We start from the raw sequence: 23,401 nt of genomic DNA on the forward strand, positions 1-23,401 counted from the left end.
GCAGAGGCTCTTTTGTTACTGGCTTGGTGAATCTAATTATAGAATAAACCACCATTTTGGGGGACTGTCTGCCCTGTTTCTTGCAGTCTGCCCTGAGTTTGGCATTCTCAGTGTACCCCATTCAATGCACCTGGTTACAACATAGTCTCTTATGTTCCCTCTTTTTGCCAAAAAAGCCAAGGATGAAAGTCATGGAGATTGGCCTCCCCTTTCATTTGGCTTCTCCAGGTTGGGGCAGTGAGTGTAGCTGGGGAGTGCACAGTTACTGCCCATATTGTACCTGTTGTATGGATTTCATACAGAAGGGCTTCTAGGTCAATCTAATGCCATTCACCAGCACAAAAATTCACTTTAAAACATATAACATCTTTTTCAAACAGAGTGATATGAAGGGATTGGTATATGTGTGCACTACGTGGAATAGATGGGTTAGTCCAAAGTGTACTGAATATAAATCACTTCAAATTAAAGAGCAGTTTCATGATACTTTGTTAATTTCCCAAGGGCTTTTCTAATTCCAAAGGAACTAAGGTAGCTCTTAATTGCAAATGAAGCACCTGCCTGAGTTTAGGTTCTGAGAAGGACATCAAGAGAATCACATCTCCAATGATGACCGAAACCCATAATAAAGAACTCTACCAGATCAAATAACGGATCCTTTGGAATCTAAGTGGATGAGTATCTTTCTGATGAGGTAGGTTCTGTGGTTGTGGGTTACACTGGAGCTAGCATGAAGAGCTGTCTATCTGAATATCTTCAGTAGTAGAGTAGGTGGAGTTTTCCAGAGAATATCAAAGAGCCATTTTTAACTCAGATGTGAAATGATGATCTAATAACAGAACGAGGACAAATGTATAATCAGGTGCAGTGTCATAGAAATCAAAATGTGATGATCCAGAAGTTGAAATTAATAGATACAAAATACCTTTCTTAATCCATTCCCATTTCAATTATGTTAGTTTAATAAGGGACAGAGTAGGGCAGTATGTTAATTCAGCGTTCTTATACATGAGGCAATGCGGTCAGCTGGAGAAAACTGTAAGATGTGATGTATTCTATTCTATTCTTCACTCTGCTATTGACTTGCAGTGTGACTTTGGGCAAATTGCTTAAAACTTTGTCTACGTGAGCTTTGCGCATATGTAGAATGGAGAATAATGAGGATTAATGTGCTTTGAAATTGACAGATGAGGAGCCACACAGTTTATGTTACAAACTTGTTCTTTTAAATTACCGTCTGGACTGTAGAAATATTTCAGTTATTAAACTGTGAAGTTCATAAAGAAAGATATTTGATGGAGCACAATCCAAAGGATTTTCATTCCAGTGAAACAAGTCTCTAGCAAGGTTGAGAAATACATGTAATTAAACTTATCATGCACAGTACTTCAATTCTCTCTTCCACCTCACCTCCATCCCAGAGAGAAACTCTAAGGTTTAAAATGCAAACTGAGAGCAAATCCTGCAAGATGTAGAATCCATCATATGTGAGATTTGAGTCTACTCTGCATAAGCCAGACAGCTTCCAGAACAATAGCTGCTGGAAAATTTTCCAACAAATTTTTCTATGGAAAATGGCTTTTTCAACAAACTGACATTTTTCTTGAAAGGAGTCTGTCAGTGTTGAAATTTCTCATGTGTTTGTTAAGAACAAAAACAAAAACTTTTTTTTAAAAAAAGCAAAACTCAACTTTTTGAGGGGCAGGGGTTAAAAACACTTCCCTTGATCTGCTGGCAATGCTCCTACTATTGCAGGCCGATATGCCATGGGATTCTTCCATCCTAAGTACAGGACTCTGCACGTGTCCTTGTTGAATCTCATCAGATTTCTTTTGGCCCAGTCCTCCAATTTGTCTAGGTCCCTCTGTATCCTAACCCTACCCTTCAGCATATCTACCTCTCCCACCAGCTTAGTGTCATCCGTGAACTTGCCGAGGGTGCAATCCATTCGATCATCCAGATCATTAATAAAGATGTTTTTGATTCGCTGGCAGTTCTGAAAAAAATTGATGTGTGTCAAACAATCTAAAATTTCTGAAAAAACAACTGACAAATCCAGTCAATTTTGGATCCAATGAAAAATGTTGTTTAACCTGCAATATTTTGTTTCTGGGCATTTTTAAAGGGCTACATTTAGAAGATTGCTTGTGGAGGAAACCAGCATGCAACTTTTAACCCAGTGATTAGAGTACATGCCTCAGATAGGGGAAGACAGCATTCATATCCCAGCTCTGGAATAGAGATTTGAATTAAGGTCTCCCATCTGCTAAGTAAGTACCCTAACTGCCAGCCTATATGACATTCTTAAGTTGGGATTTCTCCATCTGCCCTGTTGAACTGTTCCACTATGTATAAAAGATTTGAATAGCCATTGGGCCAGAGAGAGAAAGAAATTGAGACTGACATTGTAGCCTGAAGTTTAGGGCACTCACCTGGAACTTGGGAGACCCAACTTTAAATCCCTGTTCCAGTGATGATTGAAGTGGAACAGATTTAACAGGCGAGATTGAAAGCGAGTAGCCTACAGCTAGTTGTTAGGAATGCACTTGCAAGAGGGAAAACCTGGATTCAAATCCCTGCTGTAGAGTAGGTATTTGAACTGGGATCGCCCACATTCCAGGTGAGTGCCCTAACCACTGGGCTTAAAAGTTATAAGGTGGGCTATTGCTGGTTTGTGAGTCTAGCCCCCTCCCCATTATTTTTTCCTGGTAGATACTATTCAATGAATGTGTCAATAAATAACAGGTAAATAAATATCAAGTGGGAGCTAAAAATAAAAGTAATGAGTTGCTGATAGACAAGTGATGGAACTACAATATAAATTAATGACGGGAAAAAACTAAGCAAAGGTTAAGAATAAATTCCTTTAAAAACAGGGATGGGTTTAAGAAATGATTTCCTGATCTCAGTAAATGAGGTTATGCCCTGAAATATGTGGTTCCATTGCTTATGTTATTTTTATCTTATTAGATGCAAGTAAATAAAAATAAATTAATTAATGGAGATATCCTATCTCCTAGAACTGGAAGGGACCTTGAAAAGTCATCAAGTCCAGCCCCCTGCCTTCACTAGCAGGACCAAGTACTGATTTTACCCCAAAACTCTAAGTGGCCCCCTCAAGGATTGAACTCACAACCCTGGGTTTAGCAGGCTAATGCTCAGACCACTGAGCTAGCTGTCCCCTGAAATAGCCTCCTATATGTAATTTCAAAATGAATAAAGCATAGACGGAAGTAATTTTGAATGTAACATTATAGTTAGCCTTTGGATAGATTTCCACGGCGTTATAATTAACCTTTGGAACTCTCTGCCACAACATTACTGGAGGGAAAAAAAACCTTTAGAAAAAACTTTCAACTATATTTTGAAATCCCATTCACTGTGTTGCACATGAGTCAAGACAAACTATGAGTAGGACCAGCTTGCCTCCTAGCTGTCATACAGGGCAGCTTTGCCCAGACTTTTGAAAGCTGAATCTCACTTCAGGAAAAATTAAACCAATCATATCCTCTGCTGCAACCCCTCCATGTATTGATAAAGGTTTATCAATGTTCATGCGTATATCTTCAACAGCTGTCCCTCCCCCTCACCCGGTCCCAGAGCTTGGAAGCATTCACAGGGGGCATTGTGAACTCTATACTTTCCCTGGAAGGTAAGCATTTGCCCAATTGTCCTATTTACAGGCAGCACTCAAAGTTGCCATGTTATAATAAAGTGCCTCCCGCCTATCACTAACTCTCATGTATTTCTGAGGGATTTAACAGGGACTAGGCATTTCTTCTGTCTAAGGGGAGGAATTACTAGATAAAAAAAATTGTGACGCAAAAAGACTGTTTTCTTTAAGACCATTTCTAATTCTAACATACTTTAACCTTCTTTTGGAAGATGCTCAATACTGAATACATGGCTGGGGAAAACTACACTACAGTGACCGAATTCATTCTCCTGGGATTCACTGACCATCCAGTGCTGCAGAGCATCATCTTCATGGTTTTTCTAGTGATCTATATCACCACACTGGTGGGGAATCTCGGGCTGATTGTGCTAATTAGGGTCAATCCCCATCTCCACACACCCATGTACTTCTTCCTCAGTAATTTGTCTTTTGTCGACTTCTGTTACTCCTCAGCCATCTCCCCAAAGGCAATGCAGAATTTCTTGTCAGAAAGGAAATCAATCCCTTACATGGGATGTGCTGCTCAAATGTTCTTCTTCACTACATTGATAACCACAGAATGTTTCCTCCTGGCCATGATGGCTTATGACCGATACATGGCTATTTGTTACCCCCTGCTCTATATGACCATCATGTCCCCAAGGGTCTGCGCCCAGCTGGTGGCTGGGTCATATATCTTGGGTATTACTGGTGCTTCAGTTCAAACAAGCGGTGCCTTTTGATTATCCTTCCATGGCTCCAACGTCATCAATCATTTCTTCTGTGACATCCCAGCAGTCATCAAGCTTTCCTGCTCCAGCACCTACATTTCAGAGATGGTGCTTTTCGTCTTCTGTGGGGTTATTGCCCTCACCACTTTTTTGATCATCCTTGTGTCCTACATTTACATCCTCACCACCATCTGGAGGATCCGCTCCACTGAGAGTAGGTATAAAGCCTTCTCCACATGCACCTCACATCTGACAGCCGTCACTGTGTTCTATGGGACAGCCATTTGCATTTACGGCCTACCTCAATCCAAAGATTTGGTTGAAGAGGGCAAAATCATCTCAGTGTTTTATACTCTGGTGATTCCCATGTTGAACCCCCTGATCTACAGCCTGAGGAACAAAGAGGTGAAGGATGCTCTGACATCAACTGTAAGAAGAAAAATACTCCCTAATATATTGTTTAGAACCTGATTTAATAAAATACCCCCATCAAATGGCAAATCAGCATGGATAGATTTTTTTGACATGATTCACACTGCTTATTCAACACTTCTCTGTTTAAAAACATTTCTAAAAAGATATATATTATGATCAAGCACTAAAAAAAAACCCTGAAATAAATCAAGATTTATATCAAGGTTGATCAGGAATTTTCCTTTGAAATTTTTTCTTCAATAGAAATGTGATTCAACAGAAAAAAATATTTTAAGCTCATGAAGGGAGTTAATAGGAAAGAAATAATAAAAATTGTGCATCATGTGGAAATTAGAACGCACAACTAGTTTGGCATAATTTGTCTTTTTAGCTACTACTATCCACAAAAGAGAATTTTTCCACAAGAAAATGTTGATTTTGAAGACTAATTTAGACTTTCTGGTGTGAGAAATCTAAACTAAATATTTTGTTTTGGCTCATTTCTACATTAATTTCTGCATCCACCTAAGCTGCTGTGGTCCCTTATAGGAGCTGTTGTTTGAGTGCCTCATGGCCTTATTCTTACCTCAGGATTGGCATTCCTGGTTGAACTACATTTCCCATGATGCACTGTGTTCCTAGAACTCCAATGATTCCCTCTGGTGAGGAGCCATGGTGTAAGACTATAATGCATCATGGGAAATTTAATCAGCTATGGCAGCCCTGCTCAGAGGAAGGAATGGGGGCATGAGACACAGAACTACAACTCCCAGAAGGCACTGCAGCTACTCAAGCAGATGTAGATGAATTCTGAGCTAACCCAAAGAGAAACATTTCAGTTCACCTCAATAATCCAAGATGAAACTTTTCCAGTGTGAAAGTCAACATGTCACATTTTATACAATAATGTCCAAATAAAAAAAAAAGATGAAAACAAAGATTGAAATTTCAGAAATTCCCACAGGATGGTACTCCATTTTTTTTATTAGCTTCAGTCTATGTTGCCATATGATCTTTTGTCAGGTTTAGAGGGGTTTGGTAATATTTTTATGATACTACTGGCCTGGTTTTCAAAAGTGCAACTCATTGAAAACCAGGTCCTAGGGTTAAGATCTTAAAAAATGGGTGCCTCGAGTTGGGCTGCTAAATTCATATTTGGGCCTAAATATGTATCTCCAAGACTGCTGAGCACCCAAAGTCTCCTTTTGATGTCAATAGAAGCTGCTAGGTGCTCAGGATTTCTGAAAATAGAGCTAATTGAAAGTCAATGGAAATTGGGTGCTGTCAAGGTTCCTTCCCCACTCTGAACTCTGTGGTACAGATGTGGGGACCCACATGAAAGACCCCCTAAGCTTATTTTTACCAGCTTAGGTTAAAAGCTTTCCCAAGGCATGAACTCCACCTTGAACAGTATGCTGCCACCACCAAGTAGATTAAACAAACATTCAGGGAGGGCCACTTGGAACCCTACCTTCCCCAAATATCCCCCCCCAAGCCCCTACACCCCCTTTCCTGAGGAGGCTTGAGAATATCATCCTCACCAATTGGTACAGGTGAACACAGACCCAAACCCTTGGATCTTAAAACAATGAAAAATCAATCAGGTTCTTAAAAGAAGAATTTTAATTAAAGAAAAGGTAAAAGAATTACCTTTGTAAAATCAGGATGGTAAGGACTTTACAGAATAACAAAACACAGAGGATCCCCCCTGTATGCAAAACCTTAAAGTTACAAAACCAGGCATAAACCTTCCTTTTACACAAAAGGAAAACATAAGCCAAAATAAAGGAAACTAATGCATTTCCTTGCTAAATATTTACTAACTTTATAGGAGCTGGATTGCTTGTTTCCTCGATCTGTGTCCGGCAAACACACAGAACAGACACACAAAGCCTTCCCCTCCTCTCAGATTTGAAAGTATCTTGTCCTCTCATTTGTGCTTTTGGTCAGGTGTCAGCTAGATTACCTGAGCTCCTTAACCCTTTACAGGTAAAAGAGGAATTAACTCCTTAGAGGGTAAAGAGGGATTTTATGTTACCCTTAGCTGTATGTTTATAACACACACACACCCCAAAATCATAGACAGTGCTGGACAGCCTGTTCCACACTGGCCGTGATTTCTTCCTGGAACTCTAGGAGAAAACAGAATTAATACGACATGTGCACCTTTAGATATACTACTGGCTAGGTAAAAACTAACAATATTTTCCACATTTCAAGAATGATTTTAATCAGTTGATTCTGGGAAACTTTCACGGGAGAGTGCATCAGCCACTTTGTTAGAAGCTCCAAAATGTGTTCTATTTCAAAATCAAAATCTTGGAGAGTTAAACTCCACTGAAGAAGGTTTTTTTTGTTATTTTCCTTGACGGTGTGAAGCCACTTCGGCGCAGCATGGTCGATTTGTAGTTGGAAATGCCGTCTCCAAACGTATGGGCGTAGCTTTTCCAGCACGTACACAATGGCATAACATTCCTTTTCGCTGATTGACCAGTGGCTTTCCCTCTCAGAGAGTTTCTTGCTGAGAAACACAACAGGATGGAATTCCTGATCCGGTCCTTCCTGCATTAAAACTGCTCCCACACCACACTCGGACACATCTAGGAACGGTTCTAGGAACGGTTTGTCAAAGTCTGGGGCCCTTAGCACAGGGTCAGACATGAGTGTCGCTTTAAGCTGGTTAAAGGCCTTCTGACATTCTTTAGTCCACTGAACTGCATTTGGCTGTTTCTTTTTGGTTAGGTCTGTCAGTGGGGCGGCAATTTGGCTGTAGTGCAGTACAAATCGCCTGTAATATCTGGCCAAGCCTAAGAAGGATTGGACCTGTTTCTTCGACTTTGGGATAGGCCACTTTTGGATAGCATTCACTTTGGCCTGTAGGGGGTTGATAGTTCCTTGACCCACCTGGTGTGCAAGGTAAGTCACTCTGTTTAGGCCTATTTGACACTTTTTAGCCTGATCAGTTAGTCCTGCCTTCCTTATGCGTTTGAAGACTTTTTGCAGCTGCTCCAGCTGTTCTGCCCATGAATCAGAAAAAATGGCCACATTATCAAGGTAGGCAACTGCAGATTCTCCCAATCCCATCTACAAGTTTCTGGAAGGTGGCGGGTGCATTTCGCAGCCTGAAAGGGTGCACATTAAATTCATACACCCCTGCATGGGTGATGAAGGCTGACCTTTCCTTGGCGGGTTCATCTAGCGGTACTTGCCAGGACCCCTTGGTTAAGTCTAAGGTAGAGATGAACTGGGCATGTCCCAGTTTCTCCAATAGCTCATCTGTGCGTGGCATTGAATAGCTGTTTGGCGAATTACAGCATTTAGCTTACGGTAGTCCACGCAAAAGCATATCTCCCCATTTGGTTTGGGAACTAGAACCACTGCAGATGTCATGCACTGTTAGAGGGGCAGATTACACCCATCTGTAGCATGTCCTGGATCTCCCGTTCTATAGCAGTTTTGGCTGGAGGAGACACCTGGTAAGGTTGGGCTCTAATTTGGCGAGCATTACCTATGTCAATGGAGTGGTATGCCCATTTGGTTTGTCCTGGGGTGGCTGAGAACATGGCCGCAAAGCTAGTGCACAGCTCCTTGATCTGCTGTTGCTGCATTCGTCCAAGGGTCATGGAGAGGTTCACCTCTTCCACACCACTGTCACTTTTTCCTTCGTAGTAGACACCTTCAGGCGTCTACTACTTCAGCGTCACCTCCTCCCTGGGCTGTAAACTGACAAACCCTTAATTCTATGCTATGAGATTGTCTGGGAGCTGTTAACTCTCTTGGACCGTGAATGGCCCTTCCCATGACACTTCCATCTTATGGGCCTGGAGCGCCTTCAAGACCATGACCTGGTCCCCTACTTTGAAGGAACACTTTCTGGCATGTGTATCATACCAGGCTTTTCGCTTTTCCTGAGCATCTTGTAGGTTCTCTCTAGTAAGGGCTAAAGCGGTTCGGAGGGTGTTTTGTAGGTTGTTTACAAAGTCCAGAATGTTAGTTCCTGGAAAAGGCGTAAACCCCTCCCATTGCTGCTTCACCAACTGTAATGGCCCCTTAACCTTGTGGCCATACACAAGTTCAAATGGTGAAAACCCTAAACTGGGATGTGGTACAGCTCTGTAGGCAAAGAGCATCTGCTGCAACACTAGGTCCCAATCATTGGCGTGTTCATTTATGAATCATGGCTCCCAAAGTTCCATTAAACTTCTCCAACAGGCCATTTGTTTGATGGTGGTAAGGGGTTGTGTCATGGAGTGTGGGTGAGTCAGGGCCCTGCAACTCCCACTTCTTGTGATTCACCGTGACTCCCAGCCAGCCAGTAAAACAGAAGGTTTATTAGACAACAGGAACATAGTCCCAAGCAGGGCTTGTAGGTACAACCAGGACCCCTCAGTCAGGTCCCTCTGGGGGGCAAGGATCTTAGACCCCAGACTTGGGTTCCCTGCCTCTTCCCATCCAGCCCAAAACTGAAACTAAAAAAACCCTCCAGCAGGCTCTCTTCCTATTCGCTGGGCTCCTCCCTGCCCTTCCCTAGGCATAGAAAGAAGGGGTCTCGGGAAGCCCTCCGCAGCCGGCTGACCACTCCCAGCGAGGACAGACATTGGTGCCTGCGCTGAATCTGCCAGGCTGCTTCCCTCAGAGACAGGGATCAATTAATTCAAGCGATCTCCCTCCTCCAGCTGGTCTTTGGTGAGCCTTCCACTGCACAGCCCCCTCTGCTTGCACAGCTCCACCAGATTGCTCTTAAGCCACTTGGCATACATCTTCCTGCTGGCCACTCACAGGCCTAGGTGCTCACCGCTCCCCACGGTTTCCAGGGAGACCCCTAGTGTGCCAGTCCTTGAGGTCACCACCTCTCTGCCAGGGTCAAGTGGCAGACTCCTCCACCCCTGGGACCGCTCACTGCAATCCCCCAGGGGAACCTGTTACTGCAATAAAAAAAAAAAGAGAGAGAACTCTGGTCACACACTCCCAGGGGTTAATTGCCCCCTGAAACCATCTCTCTCTGAATCTTCAGCACGCCTGGTCCCCATCAATCCCCCTTTGTTTTACTGCTCCCCAGTCACTTACTGCAGGAAGTGCTGTCCACAGGGTGCAGTAGATCCCACTTCAACCACCAGTTGTCACGGATTGTGAGGGAGTCAGGGCCCTGCAACCCCCACTTCCTGTAATTCACCATGACTCTCAGCCAGCCAGTAAACAGAAGGTTTATTAGACAACAGGAACATAGTCCCAAGCAGGGCTTGTAGGTACAACCAGGACCCCTCAGTCAGGTCCCTCTGGGGGGCAAGGATCTTAGACCCCAGACTTGGTGTTCCCTGCCTCTTCCCAGCCAGCCCAAAACTGAAACTAAAAAACCTCTCCAGCAGGCTCTCTTCCTTTGTCCAGCTTCCCGGGCAAAGGTGTTGACTCCCCCCATCCCCCTTCCTGGCTCAGGTTACAGGCTCAGGTACTGTCCATCACCTAAAATCATCCCCTGCTCTCCCATGCAGACATCCCCAGTAATACTGGACGACATTCCCAGGTCAGTCCACCCCACTCCCTACTGCATCACAGGTTGCAATCAAGTGATTCAACCCATGAGCTTCCCAAAGGCTTTCCATGGTTCCTGCCAGGAAATTAGTTCTTGAATCTGTAAGGGTTTCGGAGGGCCAATCTACCCTGGCAAAAATGTCTGTTAATGCCTGGCACACACTTTTAGCCCTGGTGTTGCTTAGAGCTACTGCTTCTGGCCATCAGGTGGCAAAATCCATGAAAGTCAGTATGTACTGCTTTCCTCTGGGCGTCTTTTTTTGGGAAAGGACCCAGAATATCCACAGCTACTCGCTGAAATGGAACCTCAATTATGGGGAGTGGCTAGAGAGGGGCTTTAACCTGGTCTTGGGGTTTTCCCATTCTTTGGCACACCTCACAAGACCGGACATAAGTAGAAACGTCCTTGCCCATTCCCTCTTAGTGGAAGGACTTCCCCAAATGGTCTTTGGTTTTGTTCACCCCAGCATGGCCACTGGGATGATTGTTGGCTAAGCTCAAGAGCTTTTCCTGGTACTTAGTTGGAACTACCAACTGTCTCTGAGGATGCCAGTCTTCCTGGTGCCCACCAGAAAGAGTTTCTTTGTATAAAAGTCCTCTTTCTACAACAAACCGGGATCTATTAGAAGAGCTGAGAGGTGGTGGGTTGCTCCGTGCAGCTGTCCAAGCTCCCTGGAGGCTTTCATCTGTTTCCTGTTTGGCCTGGAACTGTTCCCTTGATGCTAGAGACATCAGTTCCTCATTGGATTGTGGACTTGGGCTTGGTCCCTCTGGAAGCGATGTAGGTGATGGGGCTGTTTCCATTGACTGTGGACCACTCTCCGCTGGTGCACTATGTGGTATTTTAGGCTCGGGCTTAGCCTCTTGTGTAGGGTTATCTGCTGCTGCCAGTGCAGGCTCGGTAGATGGGGTCGCAAGCACTGGACTTAGTGCTGGCAATGGTTCTGGTGCTGGTTGCTTCGCCAGTTCCAGTTCTGGGACTGGCTTTGGCTGGGTCTCTGGAACTGGATCTACTACTGCTGTCGCTGACGTTGGCACCACCTTAATCTGAGTCTCTGGTAACACGGACTGGGCCCTTGTAGAAGTCTCAGGAACAGAGCTAGGTATGACAGCTTGCTTAGCCTGGCTGTGGGTGACCATTCCCACCCTCATAAAATCAAGCCCGCAGCTTGTCCTCACAGGTTGAAGCAATAACTGGGGGTTTATCTGCACCCCAGATATACTTTCAAAAGTTCATTGTCTTAACCCTACACAGGTTACTCCTGCTGTTTTTCCCCCTACAGCCCCTGTAATCTATTGATTAGCATTTTGCTCAGACTGTAAATTATGTCCATTGTGAACCATACAGTACTTAATTTGCACATGACCAGTTAGAGTGAGGTAAGCATCTTTTCTTCCCTGACTGCCAGGAATATGTGGATTATTATTTGGTGACCTGTGTTAACTGACAGACCTAGAGAACCTATATGATGGTATATACACATAAATCTTCACATATTTTACATATTGTGACAAAATTCCTCCTCTACCTTGGTGGGTCCTGCACTTATTGGCAGATTTGCTCACCTCAGTGATCTTCCCTTCTGGTGGAACCCACAGTCTTGGTCAACTCCTCCTGTCTCTGATCAGTTGGGAGGTTTGGAGGGAACCCGGCCCCGTCCGCCCTCTACTCCGGGTTCCAGCCCAGGGCCCTGTGGATTGCAGCTGTCTATAGTGCCTCCTGTAACAGCTACATGACAGCTACAACTCCCTGGGCTACTTCCCCATGGCCTCCTCCAAACACCTTCTTTATCCTCACCACAGGACCTTCCTCCTGGTGTCTGATAACACTTGTACTTCTTAGTCCTCCAGCAGCACACACTCTCAGCTCCTTGCACCTCTTACTCCCAGCTCCTCACACGCACACCACAAACTGAAGTGAGCTCCTTTTTAAACCCAAGTGCCCTGATTAGCCTGCTTTAATTGCCTGCAGGTGTTCTAATCACCCTTTCTGCCTTAATTGGTTCTAGCCAGGGGCGGCTCCAGGCCCCAGCACACCAAGCATGTGCTTGGGGTGGCAAGCCGCGGGGGTTGCTCTGCCAGCGCTGCAAGAGCAGCAGGTAGGTTGCCTTCGGCGGCTTGCCTGCAGAGGGTCCGCTGGTCTCGCGGCTTCGGAGGACGTCCCGCAGGTCTATTTGTGGAGAAGTGATTTGTTTAACTCTGTGCAAGGATGCTGTCATGCATATAGGTAATTAGTCCCAGGGTGTCCATAGGTCACTGATGCTGAATGATTCAAAGCATTGGGAGTGGAATATGGAGATTTTCACTGCTAGGATTCTGTTTCCAATCTGGCCACAAGTTGTGCAGACTGGATGGTTCAAGAATGGTAATTATCTAAAGGTTCAGAGCTATATTGTGCTTTGATCACCAGCTCTGTGTAATGGGCAATGCTTAACTATACCACCCCAGCAGGAGGTCAAGGATTGAATTGTGACAGGTAGCACAGCAGATATCACCTGTGCTGGTTCATTGAGACAGAGGGGAAGAGCCAATGATCTGCCAACTTTCCACCCACCTGTGTATCAGCTGTGCAGCCCCAGCTTTCCCCATAGTGTCCCCTACATAGGATAATATCTGTGAGGTCTTACTCTTCCTCATGTGTGAATGACCCCATAAAGCCAGGTCAGGCTCTGGCTCTCAGAATGTATGTCTGTTTTGTTTAAGCATCCAAAGCTTTTCTGTGCAAAGCAAATATCTGGAATCTATAACACTGGGCTGGCAATGAGCAAAAAGTGGGTGGCAAATACTCACTTTCTCATGAGAGTCCCAACACTTCTACTTCTGGTCTTAGCTGGACACTGAAAACACTAAGGCATGAAAATATATGTGAGTGTTTCAGAATCTTAAACCATTTAATGTCTGAATTGGGGGCTAGAAGAAGGTCTATGGGGGAGCAAAAATTTGTTCTGGGGGAGAGATTGGAACTAGTTCATTCATCCCCAGTGAGGAATATATATTTACCATAAACATGGAGAAACCAAATGTTTAAATGACTTTCATGTTAGATTAAGGAACACAACAGAACAAGAAAGAACGAATGTCAGTCCTTGGGAGAAAGCACAACGTGTGCATCTGTTGTGTCCTCAGTCACATGGCACATCACCGCTGCCTTACAAAATAGCAGCTGCCTCTGCAGACAGCAGATTTCTTGATAAAGGAATCATCAGGAGAAAGAACAAGGGGAATTCATTCCTCCACACTTCAGCATCTGTGCCCAGGCTGCCTACAAGGGTCCCAGCCAGAAACCCATATGGTTTTTTCAGTGGATGGGGTGGAGATATAAATACCTGAACATTAGGGATTTCTGGGGTTTTCAAAGAAGCTTGAGGGAGTTAGGAGCCCAAATCTCCATTAAAATTAAAATTTAATGGAAGTTGGGTTTCTTAGACATTTTTTATCGACTTAAAGAGCTCTTAAAATCAATTTCTGTATGCCTCCCCAACGAGAGGATTAGCACTGAAATCGACCTTGCACGGTTGAATTTGGGGTAGTGCGGACGCAATTCGACAGTATTGGCCTCTGGGAGCTATCCCAGAGTGCTCCATTGTGACCACTCTGGACAGCACTCTCAGCTCAGATGCACTGGCCAGATAGGAAAAGCCTCGCGAACTTTTGAATTTCATTTCCTGTTTGGCCAGCTCAGAGATGACCATGCAGATCTCATCAGCAGAGGTGACCACGGAGTCCCAGAATCACAAAAGAGCTCCAGCATGGACCGAACAGGAGGTACTGGATCTGATCGCTGTATGGGGAGAGGAATCTGTGCTATCAGAATTCCACTCCAGCCCCCAGAGGACTGCCCAAGCAACAGAAAGCTGGCATTAAAGAAGTTTTAAAGTGCAGTGTGGCCTTGTCATTCTCTCCTCCCCTCGTCCACCAACCTACCTGGTGCTTCTCTTTTCCCCCACCCCTCCCCGGGCTACCTTGGTAGTTATCCCCCCATTTGTGTGATGAATTAATAAAGAATGCATGAATTTGAAACAACAATGACTTTATTGCCTCTTCAAGTGGTGTTCAAAGTGGGGAGGGGAGGGCGGTTGGCTTACAGGGAAGTAGAGTGAACCAAGGGGGAGGGTTTTCATCAAGGAGAAACAAACAGAAATTTCACACCTTAGCCTGGCCAGTCATTAAACTGGTTTTCAAAGCTTCTCCGATGTGCAGTGTGCCCTGCTGTGCTCTTCTAACCGCCCTGGGGTCTGGCTGCGCATAATCAGTGGCCAGGTGATTTGCCTCAACCTCCCACTCCGCCATAAATGGCTCCCCCTTACTTTCGCAGATATTGTGGAACACACAGCAAACAGTAATAACGATGGGATTATTGGTTTCACTGTGGTCTAACCGAATCAGTAAACTGCGCCAGCGTGCTTTTAAATGTCCAAAGGCACATTCTACAACCATTCTCCACTTGCTCAGCATATAGTTGAACTGCTCCTTACTACTGTCCAAGTTTCATGAGCCATGGGAGCAAGAGGTAGGCTGGGGTAGGTGCGACCGTGCGGTGCTGCTAGCTGGGAGAGCAGCCTGAGGCAGAAGCCTGCAGCTCGCATGATATTCCAGGTAGGTCTGAATCGCCATGAGATGAAACTTAAAGAAGAGAAAGACCTGGAGTCGCTCTCATTTATGTCCAGGCACCCCTGACTGACCTCACCTATGTCTGCCCAGACACCACAACCGACCTCACCGAGGTCGGCCAGGCGACAACAATGATGGTTAGCAGTCGTACTGCACCATCTGCTGCTACGAAGGCAAGGAGCTGCTGCTGTGTAGCAATGCAGTACCGCATCTGCCAGCAGCACTCAGGAGATGTATGGTGATGGTGAGCTGAGCGGGCTCCATGCTTACCGTGGTATGTCATCTGCACAGGTAACCCAGGAAAACAGGTGAGAAATGATTGTTTGCCATTGCGGATGGGAGGGAGGGGGGGGGCCTGATGACATGTACCCAAAACCACCCGTGACAATGTTTTTGCCCCGTCAGGCGATGGGAGCTCAACCCAGAATTCCAGTTGGTGGGATAGCTACCCACAGTTCAATGCTCTGAAAGTTGATGCTTGCCTCAGTACTGTGGACGCACTCCGCTGACTTAATGCGCTTAGTGGGGACACACACAATTGACTGTATAAAATCAATTTCTAAAAAAAATCAACTTCTAGAAAATCAACCTAATTTCGTAGTGTAGACATACCTTATGTCGGAGAAAAACTCAGTTCTCGCTTTTTGTTTGGGTGTAGCAAAATCAAATACTTTATTATTTCTCCAGTAATTACAATGGAGGGAGAGAGTGCCATAGGACACAGGGTCGCCCCAGTCCCGGACAGGTCTCTCAACTGGTAAACAATTACAGCAAGCCTTTATACCTTTGTTACAGACAATTTCTAGCAATAATACAGACGGTAAAAAGAAACAATTGCATTTTGTTTATACATAAGCCTTTCTGCTATCTTATTTGTCTCACTCCTAAGAAAAGCAAGCCTGCATATTTGCAAGGTCGTAATAACTTTTCACACAGTTCACTCTGTCTCACATTATCTTGCTTCTACAAATCTCACGTCATTAAGGTCACAGCTAGCCTAACTCATGCTAAGAAACTGACATTCATTAAGATCCCTTCAAATCCTTGTTAATTATTTACTGGCTTCCACACTTACCAGCAACTACATTTTCAAGAAAACATGTTAGTGGGAGAGGGGGAATTAACTGTTCATCTATTCTGCAGAGGGGCTTTGCTTGAGGACTAGCTGGCCTAGTGATCAGGCTGCAGCCAAACCATCACTCTGAGTTTTGGGATGGTTTTTTTGCTCATTCTTGGGGGCCCAGCAGCCAAGTCACAGTTCATCACTGCCCCCCACTGAGCCCTCTAGGATCTCTCAGATGGCTGGAGGAGAAAAAAAGGATAGGGGGACCCAGGCTCTCCCAATCCAACAGGTCTTGACCCAGGGCCCAAGAGGGTAGAGGCGAGGGATGGCTCAGTCCCTTCTGGCTCCTACTTCACATCAGCCTCTCCTGGGTAGCTTCCTACCTTTCCTGTTTTCCCTTCAGTTTGGGGCATGGCACCAATCCTCTGTTTACACAGTCTCAGGAATTCAAAGCCACAGCTTGGGGCAGTGGAGGCTTCCCTGCTCACTCTCAGAATCCAGTTGTTTCCCCTGGTCAGAGCATTTATCCTCACAGCTGAATCATACTCCCAGTCCTGGTTCTTCCCCTGTAGATTTCTGTAGCAGGTCTTGTCTTCTCTTTCCCCACCCAGCCAGCAGAGCTCCTTTTAAACAGGTCCTTTGCAGGGAGCATGCCCAGCAGCTGTTGAGGGGCAGTGCCTTCTTGGCTCAATATTCCGCCAACACTTCTTTAACCATAGTGTGTGGGCTGTAAACCTCCTCACAGATTCATAGATTCTAAGGCCAGAAGGGACTATCATCATCTTGTCTGACCTCCTGTATACACGGGCCGCAAAATTAATCCCACAAACTGCATTAAAACCTGTTTTTCAGAAAGAGAGTTAATCTCGTTTTAAAAATTCCAAGGGATGGTGAGTCCACCACCTCCCCAGGGAAGCTGTTCCAATGTGTCATTACTCTCACTTCTACATACTTGCACCTTATTTCAAGCTTGAATTTGTGTAACTTCAACTTCCAGCCATTGGAACATGTTATGAATTTTTCAGCAAGGTATCTTCTCCACAGTCAGATATCTTATCTATGTGTCAGCTGGACATGCACAAGTCCATAGGGCCCGATTCAATGCATCCAAGGGTGCTGAGGGAGTTGAGAGGTAGATATGCTGGAGAGTAGGGATAGGGTTCAGAGTGACCTAGACAAATTGGAGGATTGGTCCAAAAGAAATCTGATGAGGTTCAACAATGACAAGTGCAGAGTCCTGCACTTAGGATGGAAGAATCCCATGCATTGGTACAGGCTGGGGACTGACTGGCTAAGTGGTAGTTCTGCAGAAAAGGACCTGGGGGTTAAGTGGACAAGAAGCTGGATATGAGTCAACAGTGTGCCCTTGTTGCCAATAAGGTTAGTGGAGGGAGGGATAGCTCAGTGGTTTGAGTATTTGCCTAGCTAAACCTAGGCTTGTAAGTTCAATCCTTAAGGGGGCCATTTAGGGAGCTGGGGCAAAACCAGTACTTGGTCCTGCTAGTGAAGGTAGGGGGCTGGATTCAATGACCTTTCCGGGTCCCTTCCAGTTCTATGAGATAGGTATATCTCCATATATTATATTGGATTGCATTAGGAGGAGTATTGCCAGCAGATCAAGGGAAGTGATTATTCCCTCTATTTGGCACTAGTGAGGCCACATCCGGAGAATTGTGTCCAGTTTTGGGCCCCCCGCTACAGAAAGGATGTGGACAAATTGGAGAGTCCAGCAGAGGGCAACAAAAATGATTAGGGGGCTGGGGCACATGACTTACAAGGAGAGGCTGAGGGACCCGCGCTGGTATAGGCAGGGAACTGTGCAGCCTGGGAATATCCCGGTCAGAAGGAAGAGGGACATGTATCTCCACCCAATCATAAAATCACAGAAGATTATTGTTGGAAGAGACCTCAGGAGGTCATCTAGTCCAACCCCCTTCTCAAAGCGAGACCAACCCCAACTAAATCATCCCAGATTGGGTTTTGTCAAGTCAGGCCTTAAAAACTTCTAAGGATAGCGATTCCACCACCTCCCTAGGTAAACCATTCCAGGGCTTCACCACTCTCCTAGTGAAATAGTTTTTCCTAATATCCAACCTAGACCTCCCCCACTGCAACATGAGACTATTGCTCCTTGTTCTGTCATCTGCCAGCACTGAGAACAGCCGCGCTCCATCCTCTCTGGAACCTCCCTTCAGATAGTTGAAGATTACTATCAAATCTCCCCCTCACTCTTCTCTTCTGCAGACTAAACAAGCCCAGTTCCCTCAGCATCTCCTCATAAGTCATGTGCCCCAGCCCCTAAGCATTTTCCTTGTCCTCCATTGGACTCTCTCCAATTTGTCCACATCCTTGACCCCTAGTTCGTTCCTCCAGCACTTGCACCAGGAAGTTGTCCCCAGCACTCTCCAAAAACTTCCTGGAATTGTTTGTACACTGCTGTTTTGTTCTCCCAGCAAATGTCAGGGTGATTGATGGGCCTGTGACCTGGAAACTTCTGCTAGTTGTCTGAAGAATGCCTCAGCTACCTCATCCTCCTGGTATGGTGGTCTACAGCAGACGCCCACCATGACATCAACCTTGTTGCTCTTCCCTCTAAACTTAACCCAAAGACTCTCAACAGGTTTTTCTCCAGTTTCATACTGGAGCTCTGAGCAATCATACTGCACCCAAGAGAGGCAATGGTGGGAGACCTCAAAGTTTGGGATTCAGTGCCTGTGAAGGAGTAAGGGGTAGCATTCCTCTACAGTCTTAGGCTGGGAGCTGGCTTGACTGCCTGATTTGCCTGCCCCCTACCCCTGAGAAAACAGGTGGAACTTCATTAGCTCACCCTTATAAAAGAGGGATTAGAACTCCCAATGGACTGCCACTAGAGTTATCACTGAGAGGAACTGCTGCAGAAACCAAATGGACAAGAGGGGAGACTGTCTGGGGAACCTTGTATAGCTGAGACTCTGAGGGTCAGAGTTAGGAAATCTTGTTATGGGAATTATTGGGGTGAGAGACTGCTGTGCTTGCACAGACTTTGCAGAAAGAATCTGCATGGGATGGGATTGTGTTTGTTAAGGCGGTTCAGTTACAGAAATTACCTGAGCTGAAGACAGCTTCCCTGGATTCCTTGTGAAAGCACAGCGTTACCCCAGGGAGTGAGCTGACCTGACAGAATAAAGCTCAGCCTGACAGGAGGAGGGCACGGTAAGATTGTGTAGTAGATAATTGGCTCAGGCCTAAACTTTGGCTCAGGCCTGAACTTTGTCAGGCCTGAACTTTGGTCAAGTTAACCGTAAAAGGGGATGGGGGGAGTATTGGAGACAGGGTAAAGGAAAAATACAAAAGCAGAACTATTTGTAATCACCAGGCTTGCGAAATATAACTGCCCACTGCTAGTGTTAGAAGATGCTTGTAACCGCAAAGGGCAAACTGTAAATAACAGGAAAGCTGTCTGGTGCTGTCTTCCTTTTATGGAAAGTGTATTCCAATTATGGCAAAAATGTTAACAAGGAAGTATGCATTGCTAATTATGGTTTTACACTATATAAGCTGCTGAAAATCTGTATTCGGGGGGACTGCCGGTTCGCTGGTACCCCCTTTGCATGCGCATAATTGTAAGCAGAGTCAGGATGAGCTCTACCCTGACATCTGGTGGTAAATTATGGGGAGTGCAGAAAGAAGTTTCATGTATTCGCATTGGTATTTCAATTATTTGCATTGGCACTCCCACTCCCATTATCATAGTACACAGCAGCCTGGGATGTCTATTTTCACCGCTGTGGGATCCCCAATTTCTTTGTTATTGGGGCAGGAGGAATGAAATGTTGTCACCCTGATTGGGCAAATGGGGAAATACAAAATTGTCTTGTGATGGGGGGTTTCATTGTCAGCTGGATAGCGCTTGCTAGATGGGGCACATGGGTTTCAAAACCCATTAAAGAGAGAGGCTGGGGACAGATGTCTGTACTTGGTGGCGCAGGCTCCTTGTGTGAGCCAGAAGCACCAGTTCCACCTATGCCTCTCTCCACTGTAGAATGTCAGAGTTAATTTTTTGATTCCCTTAAGAATCAAGATACCAGTTACTGAGCTGAACTCATGGGCACTGGGTTCCCCTACTATGAGCTGGAATCACTAAGAGCTGAAATCACTGAAGAGCTGGACTTGCTGAGCTGAGAGCACTGAGCACTGTGCTGATGAGTGGGGGAGCCTGAAGCAATACCGTGAAGCAAAGCAGCTGGCAGAGTGGAGTGGAGCAGTTTGTGCAGCCACTGGGTGAGTGGAGCCAAGCAGCTCGCGAGGATGGCTGGAGTGGCTCACAGGACAGCTGGTGGACCAGAGCAGCTGGCAGAGCGGAGCAGCCCACAGAGCAAGCGGAGCTGAGCTGTTTGTGGAGATGACTAGTGGAAGCAGAACCCCATGAAGAGGCAGGGCAGTTGGCCCCGAAACCACGTAAGGTGCCCAGGCTGGGGAGGGTGACCTCTGCAGCGAGACTCTTGAGCTCTGGGGCTGCACTGACCTGGGACAGAGACTTTTGGATTGTGGGACTTTGGGACTGTGGGTGATTTGGGGGTTGTTGGACTCAAGGGTCCTGAGAGAAGGACATGGCCCAATTTGCTGGAGTGGGTCTTTGCTCACAGTTTGACCTATGAACTCTAGCTGAGGTATTTTCCCAATTTAATGCTTGTTGTTTGTCATGTAATTAAACCTTTTCTGCTACACCAAGACTCTGAGCTTGCGAGAGGGGAAGTATTGCCTCTTCGAGCTATCTCCATAACAGAGAGATAGAAGGACATAAAAGAGCTGGTAGAAATTCTATTCCATGGGAAAATCTGACATTTTGAAATTTGTTTTCATTGCAAATCAGAAAATAAAGAGAAAAAAAATCTCGTGAAATTAAATTTTGGGCGGGGGGAGGGAAATTGTTTCAGGAGAAACAAAATGTTCCAATTCAATAAAATCAAACTGATTCATGCCAATTTCTACATTTTAATTTTAAGTTTTGTTATAATATAGTACAAAATTAAAATAAATCTCAAACTGGAAAAAAAACATTTTGAAACGAAAACTCAAAACATCCCATTACAATAAGAAACTCTTCTCACTTTTCCCCATCAATTTTGACAGAACAGTGTTAGAAATGAATTTATCAGCTATTTTTCAGAGTGCCTTAATTCAGAAATCATTGCAGGAAAGCATCATGCATGCTCCTACAGTCTCCCATTCAAGAAAAAATAAAACCCTCCTCTTCCACACATGAAGAAGGATGAGTTGGTGGTGACTAATCTATGTGGATGCACTGCAGATGCCTGGTGGAAAGACAGTATTAAAAGTACAGTGCCAGGAAGTATAGTGCCTGGAATATCTTGGTTGATGCAGTGAGTCCTTCATAAATAGAATTTTTCCTTATGCAGCCAGATTGTGATAGCACTCAGACTGGTGTAAACCCAGAGTGGTACCACTGAAATCACTAAATTCCTCTGGATTTGCACTGCAGTGTATGGAAATTGTATCTAGCGCATTAATAGCCTTATTCCCCCCTTGAGATGAGTGAGTTGGGGTATGTCTACACTATGAAATTAGGTCGAATTTATAGAAGTCGGGTTTTTTTAAATCATTTTTATACAGTCGATTGCGTGTGTCCCCACACAAAATGCTCTAAGTGCATTAAGTTGGCAGACTGCATCCAAAGTACTGAGGCTGTCGACTTCTGGAGCGTTGCACTGTGGGTAGCTGTGAGTATCTCTCCCACAGTTCCCGCAGTCTGTGCTGCCCAGTGGGATTCTGGGTTGAGATCCCAATGCCTGATGGGGCAAAAACAGTGTCACGAGTGGTTCTGGGTACATGTCGTCAGCCCCCCCCCCCCATGAAAGCAACAGCAGACAATCGTTTTGCGCCTTTTTCCTGGGTTACCTGAGAAGATGCCATACCATGGCAAGCATGGAGCCTGCTCAGCTCATAATCACCGTACGTCTCCTGGGTGCTGGCAGACGTGGGACTGCATTGATACGCAGCAGCAGCTCACTGCCTTTTGGCAGCAGACGGTGCATTATGATTGGTAGCCATCGTCATCATATTCCTGAGTGCTCTTTTAGCCAACCTCAGTGTGAACGGTCATGGACACCTGGGCAGACATGAGAGTGACTCAGCCAGGTCATTCCCATTTTCTGCTGAGCACCCAGGAGATGACGATAGCTAGCACTCATACTGCACCATCTTCTGGCGAGCAGCCAGGAGATGATGATGGCTAGCAATCGTAATGCAGCATCTTCTGCCAAGCACCCAGGAGATGACGATGGCTTGCAGTCGTACTGCACTGTCTGCTGCCAGCCTAAGATGTAAAAGATAGATGGATCAAACCAAGAAATTGACCCGATTTGTTTTGTGAAATCAACGGCTTGCTAAACACAGGGTTTTGAGTTCAATTCTTGAGGGGGCCATTCTGTGTGAAGGCTGTGTTTCTTCTTGATGCAAAGCCACCCCTTTTGTTGATTTTAATTCCCTGTAAGCCATGTCATCAGTCACCCCTTCCTCCGTCAGAGCAATGGCAGACAATTGTTTCGTGCAAAACCAGGCGAGGAGGCGATGGCAGCGGCATGACGAGAGGGAAATTGTCATAGACTTCTCACAAAGTACGGGCCGGGCAATGTGCCCCGGCAATTTGCACATCATGCTGATGAGCCCTGCAAACAGGCTGGCCAAACAGGAAATGAAATTCAAAAGTTTGCGGACCTTCTCCTGTCTACCTGGCCAGTGCATCTAAGTTAAGAGCACTGTCCAGAGTGGTCACAATGGAGCACTCTGGGATAGCTCCCGGAGGCCAATACCGTGAAATTGCATCCACACTATCCCAAATTCGACCCGGCAAAGACGATTTCAGCGCTAATCCCCTAATCAGAGGTGGAGTAAAGAAATCGATTTAAAGAGCCCTTTAAGTCGAAAAAAAGGACTTCGTTGTGTGGATGGGTCCAGCCTTAAATGGAGGTAACATTGCTAAATTCGACCTAAAGTTGTAGTGTAGACCAGGCCTTAGAGAGAAGCAGATCGTTTTTATCCATCAGAGTATGATTTTGTTCAGAAAGTTGGATGGTGAGAATTTTTTAGTGCTGTCTAGCTGTTGAATGGTTTTCAGCAGTAGTTCAGAGTAACCTGTTCCTGCAGCTAGCATCAGCAATGATGGGAGCTCTATAAGTACCTTAGGGTACATCTACACTGCAAAGAAAAACTCACGGCACCAAGTCTCCGATCCTCGGTCAACTGATTCGGGCTTGCAGGGCTTCGTCTTGGGGGCTAAAAATAGAGGTGTAGACATACAGGCTCAGGCTTTGCCCAGGCTCTGAGACCTTCCCTCCTTGCTGGGTTTCATAGTCCTGGCTCCAGCTCGAGCCCAAAGGATTACACTGCTTTTTGTAG

At 45.5% G+C, this 23,401-nt stretch overlaps 1 protein-coding gene across 1 annotated transcript; it reads left to right on the forward strand.

Annotated features, from left to right (window-relative positions):
• Window positions 1–3,903: 3,903 nt before the first annotated feature.
• LOC120393400 (olfactory receptor 1052-like) lies at window positions 3,904–4,857 on the forward strand. Its single transcript, XM_039517896.1, is given in 1 exon segment — window positions 3,904–4,857. A coding segment is annotated over 1 exon segment (954 nt).
• Window positions 4,858–23,401: the final 18,544 nt, after the last annotated feature.

The sequence above is a fragment of the Mauremys reevesii genome, unplaced genomic scaffold, assembly GCF_016161935.1.
Source record: "Mauremys reevesii isolate NIE-2019 unplaced genomic scaffold, ASM1616193v1 Contig2, whole genome shotgun sequence".
In the NCBI taxonomy this organism is placed as follows: domain Eukaryota; kingdom Metazoa; phylum Chordata; order Testudines; family Geoemydidae; genus Mauremys; species Mauremys reevesii.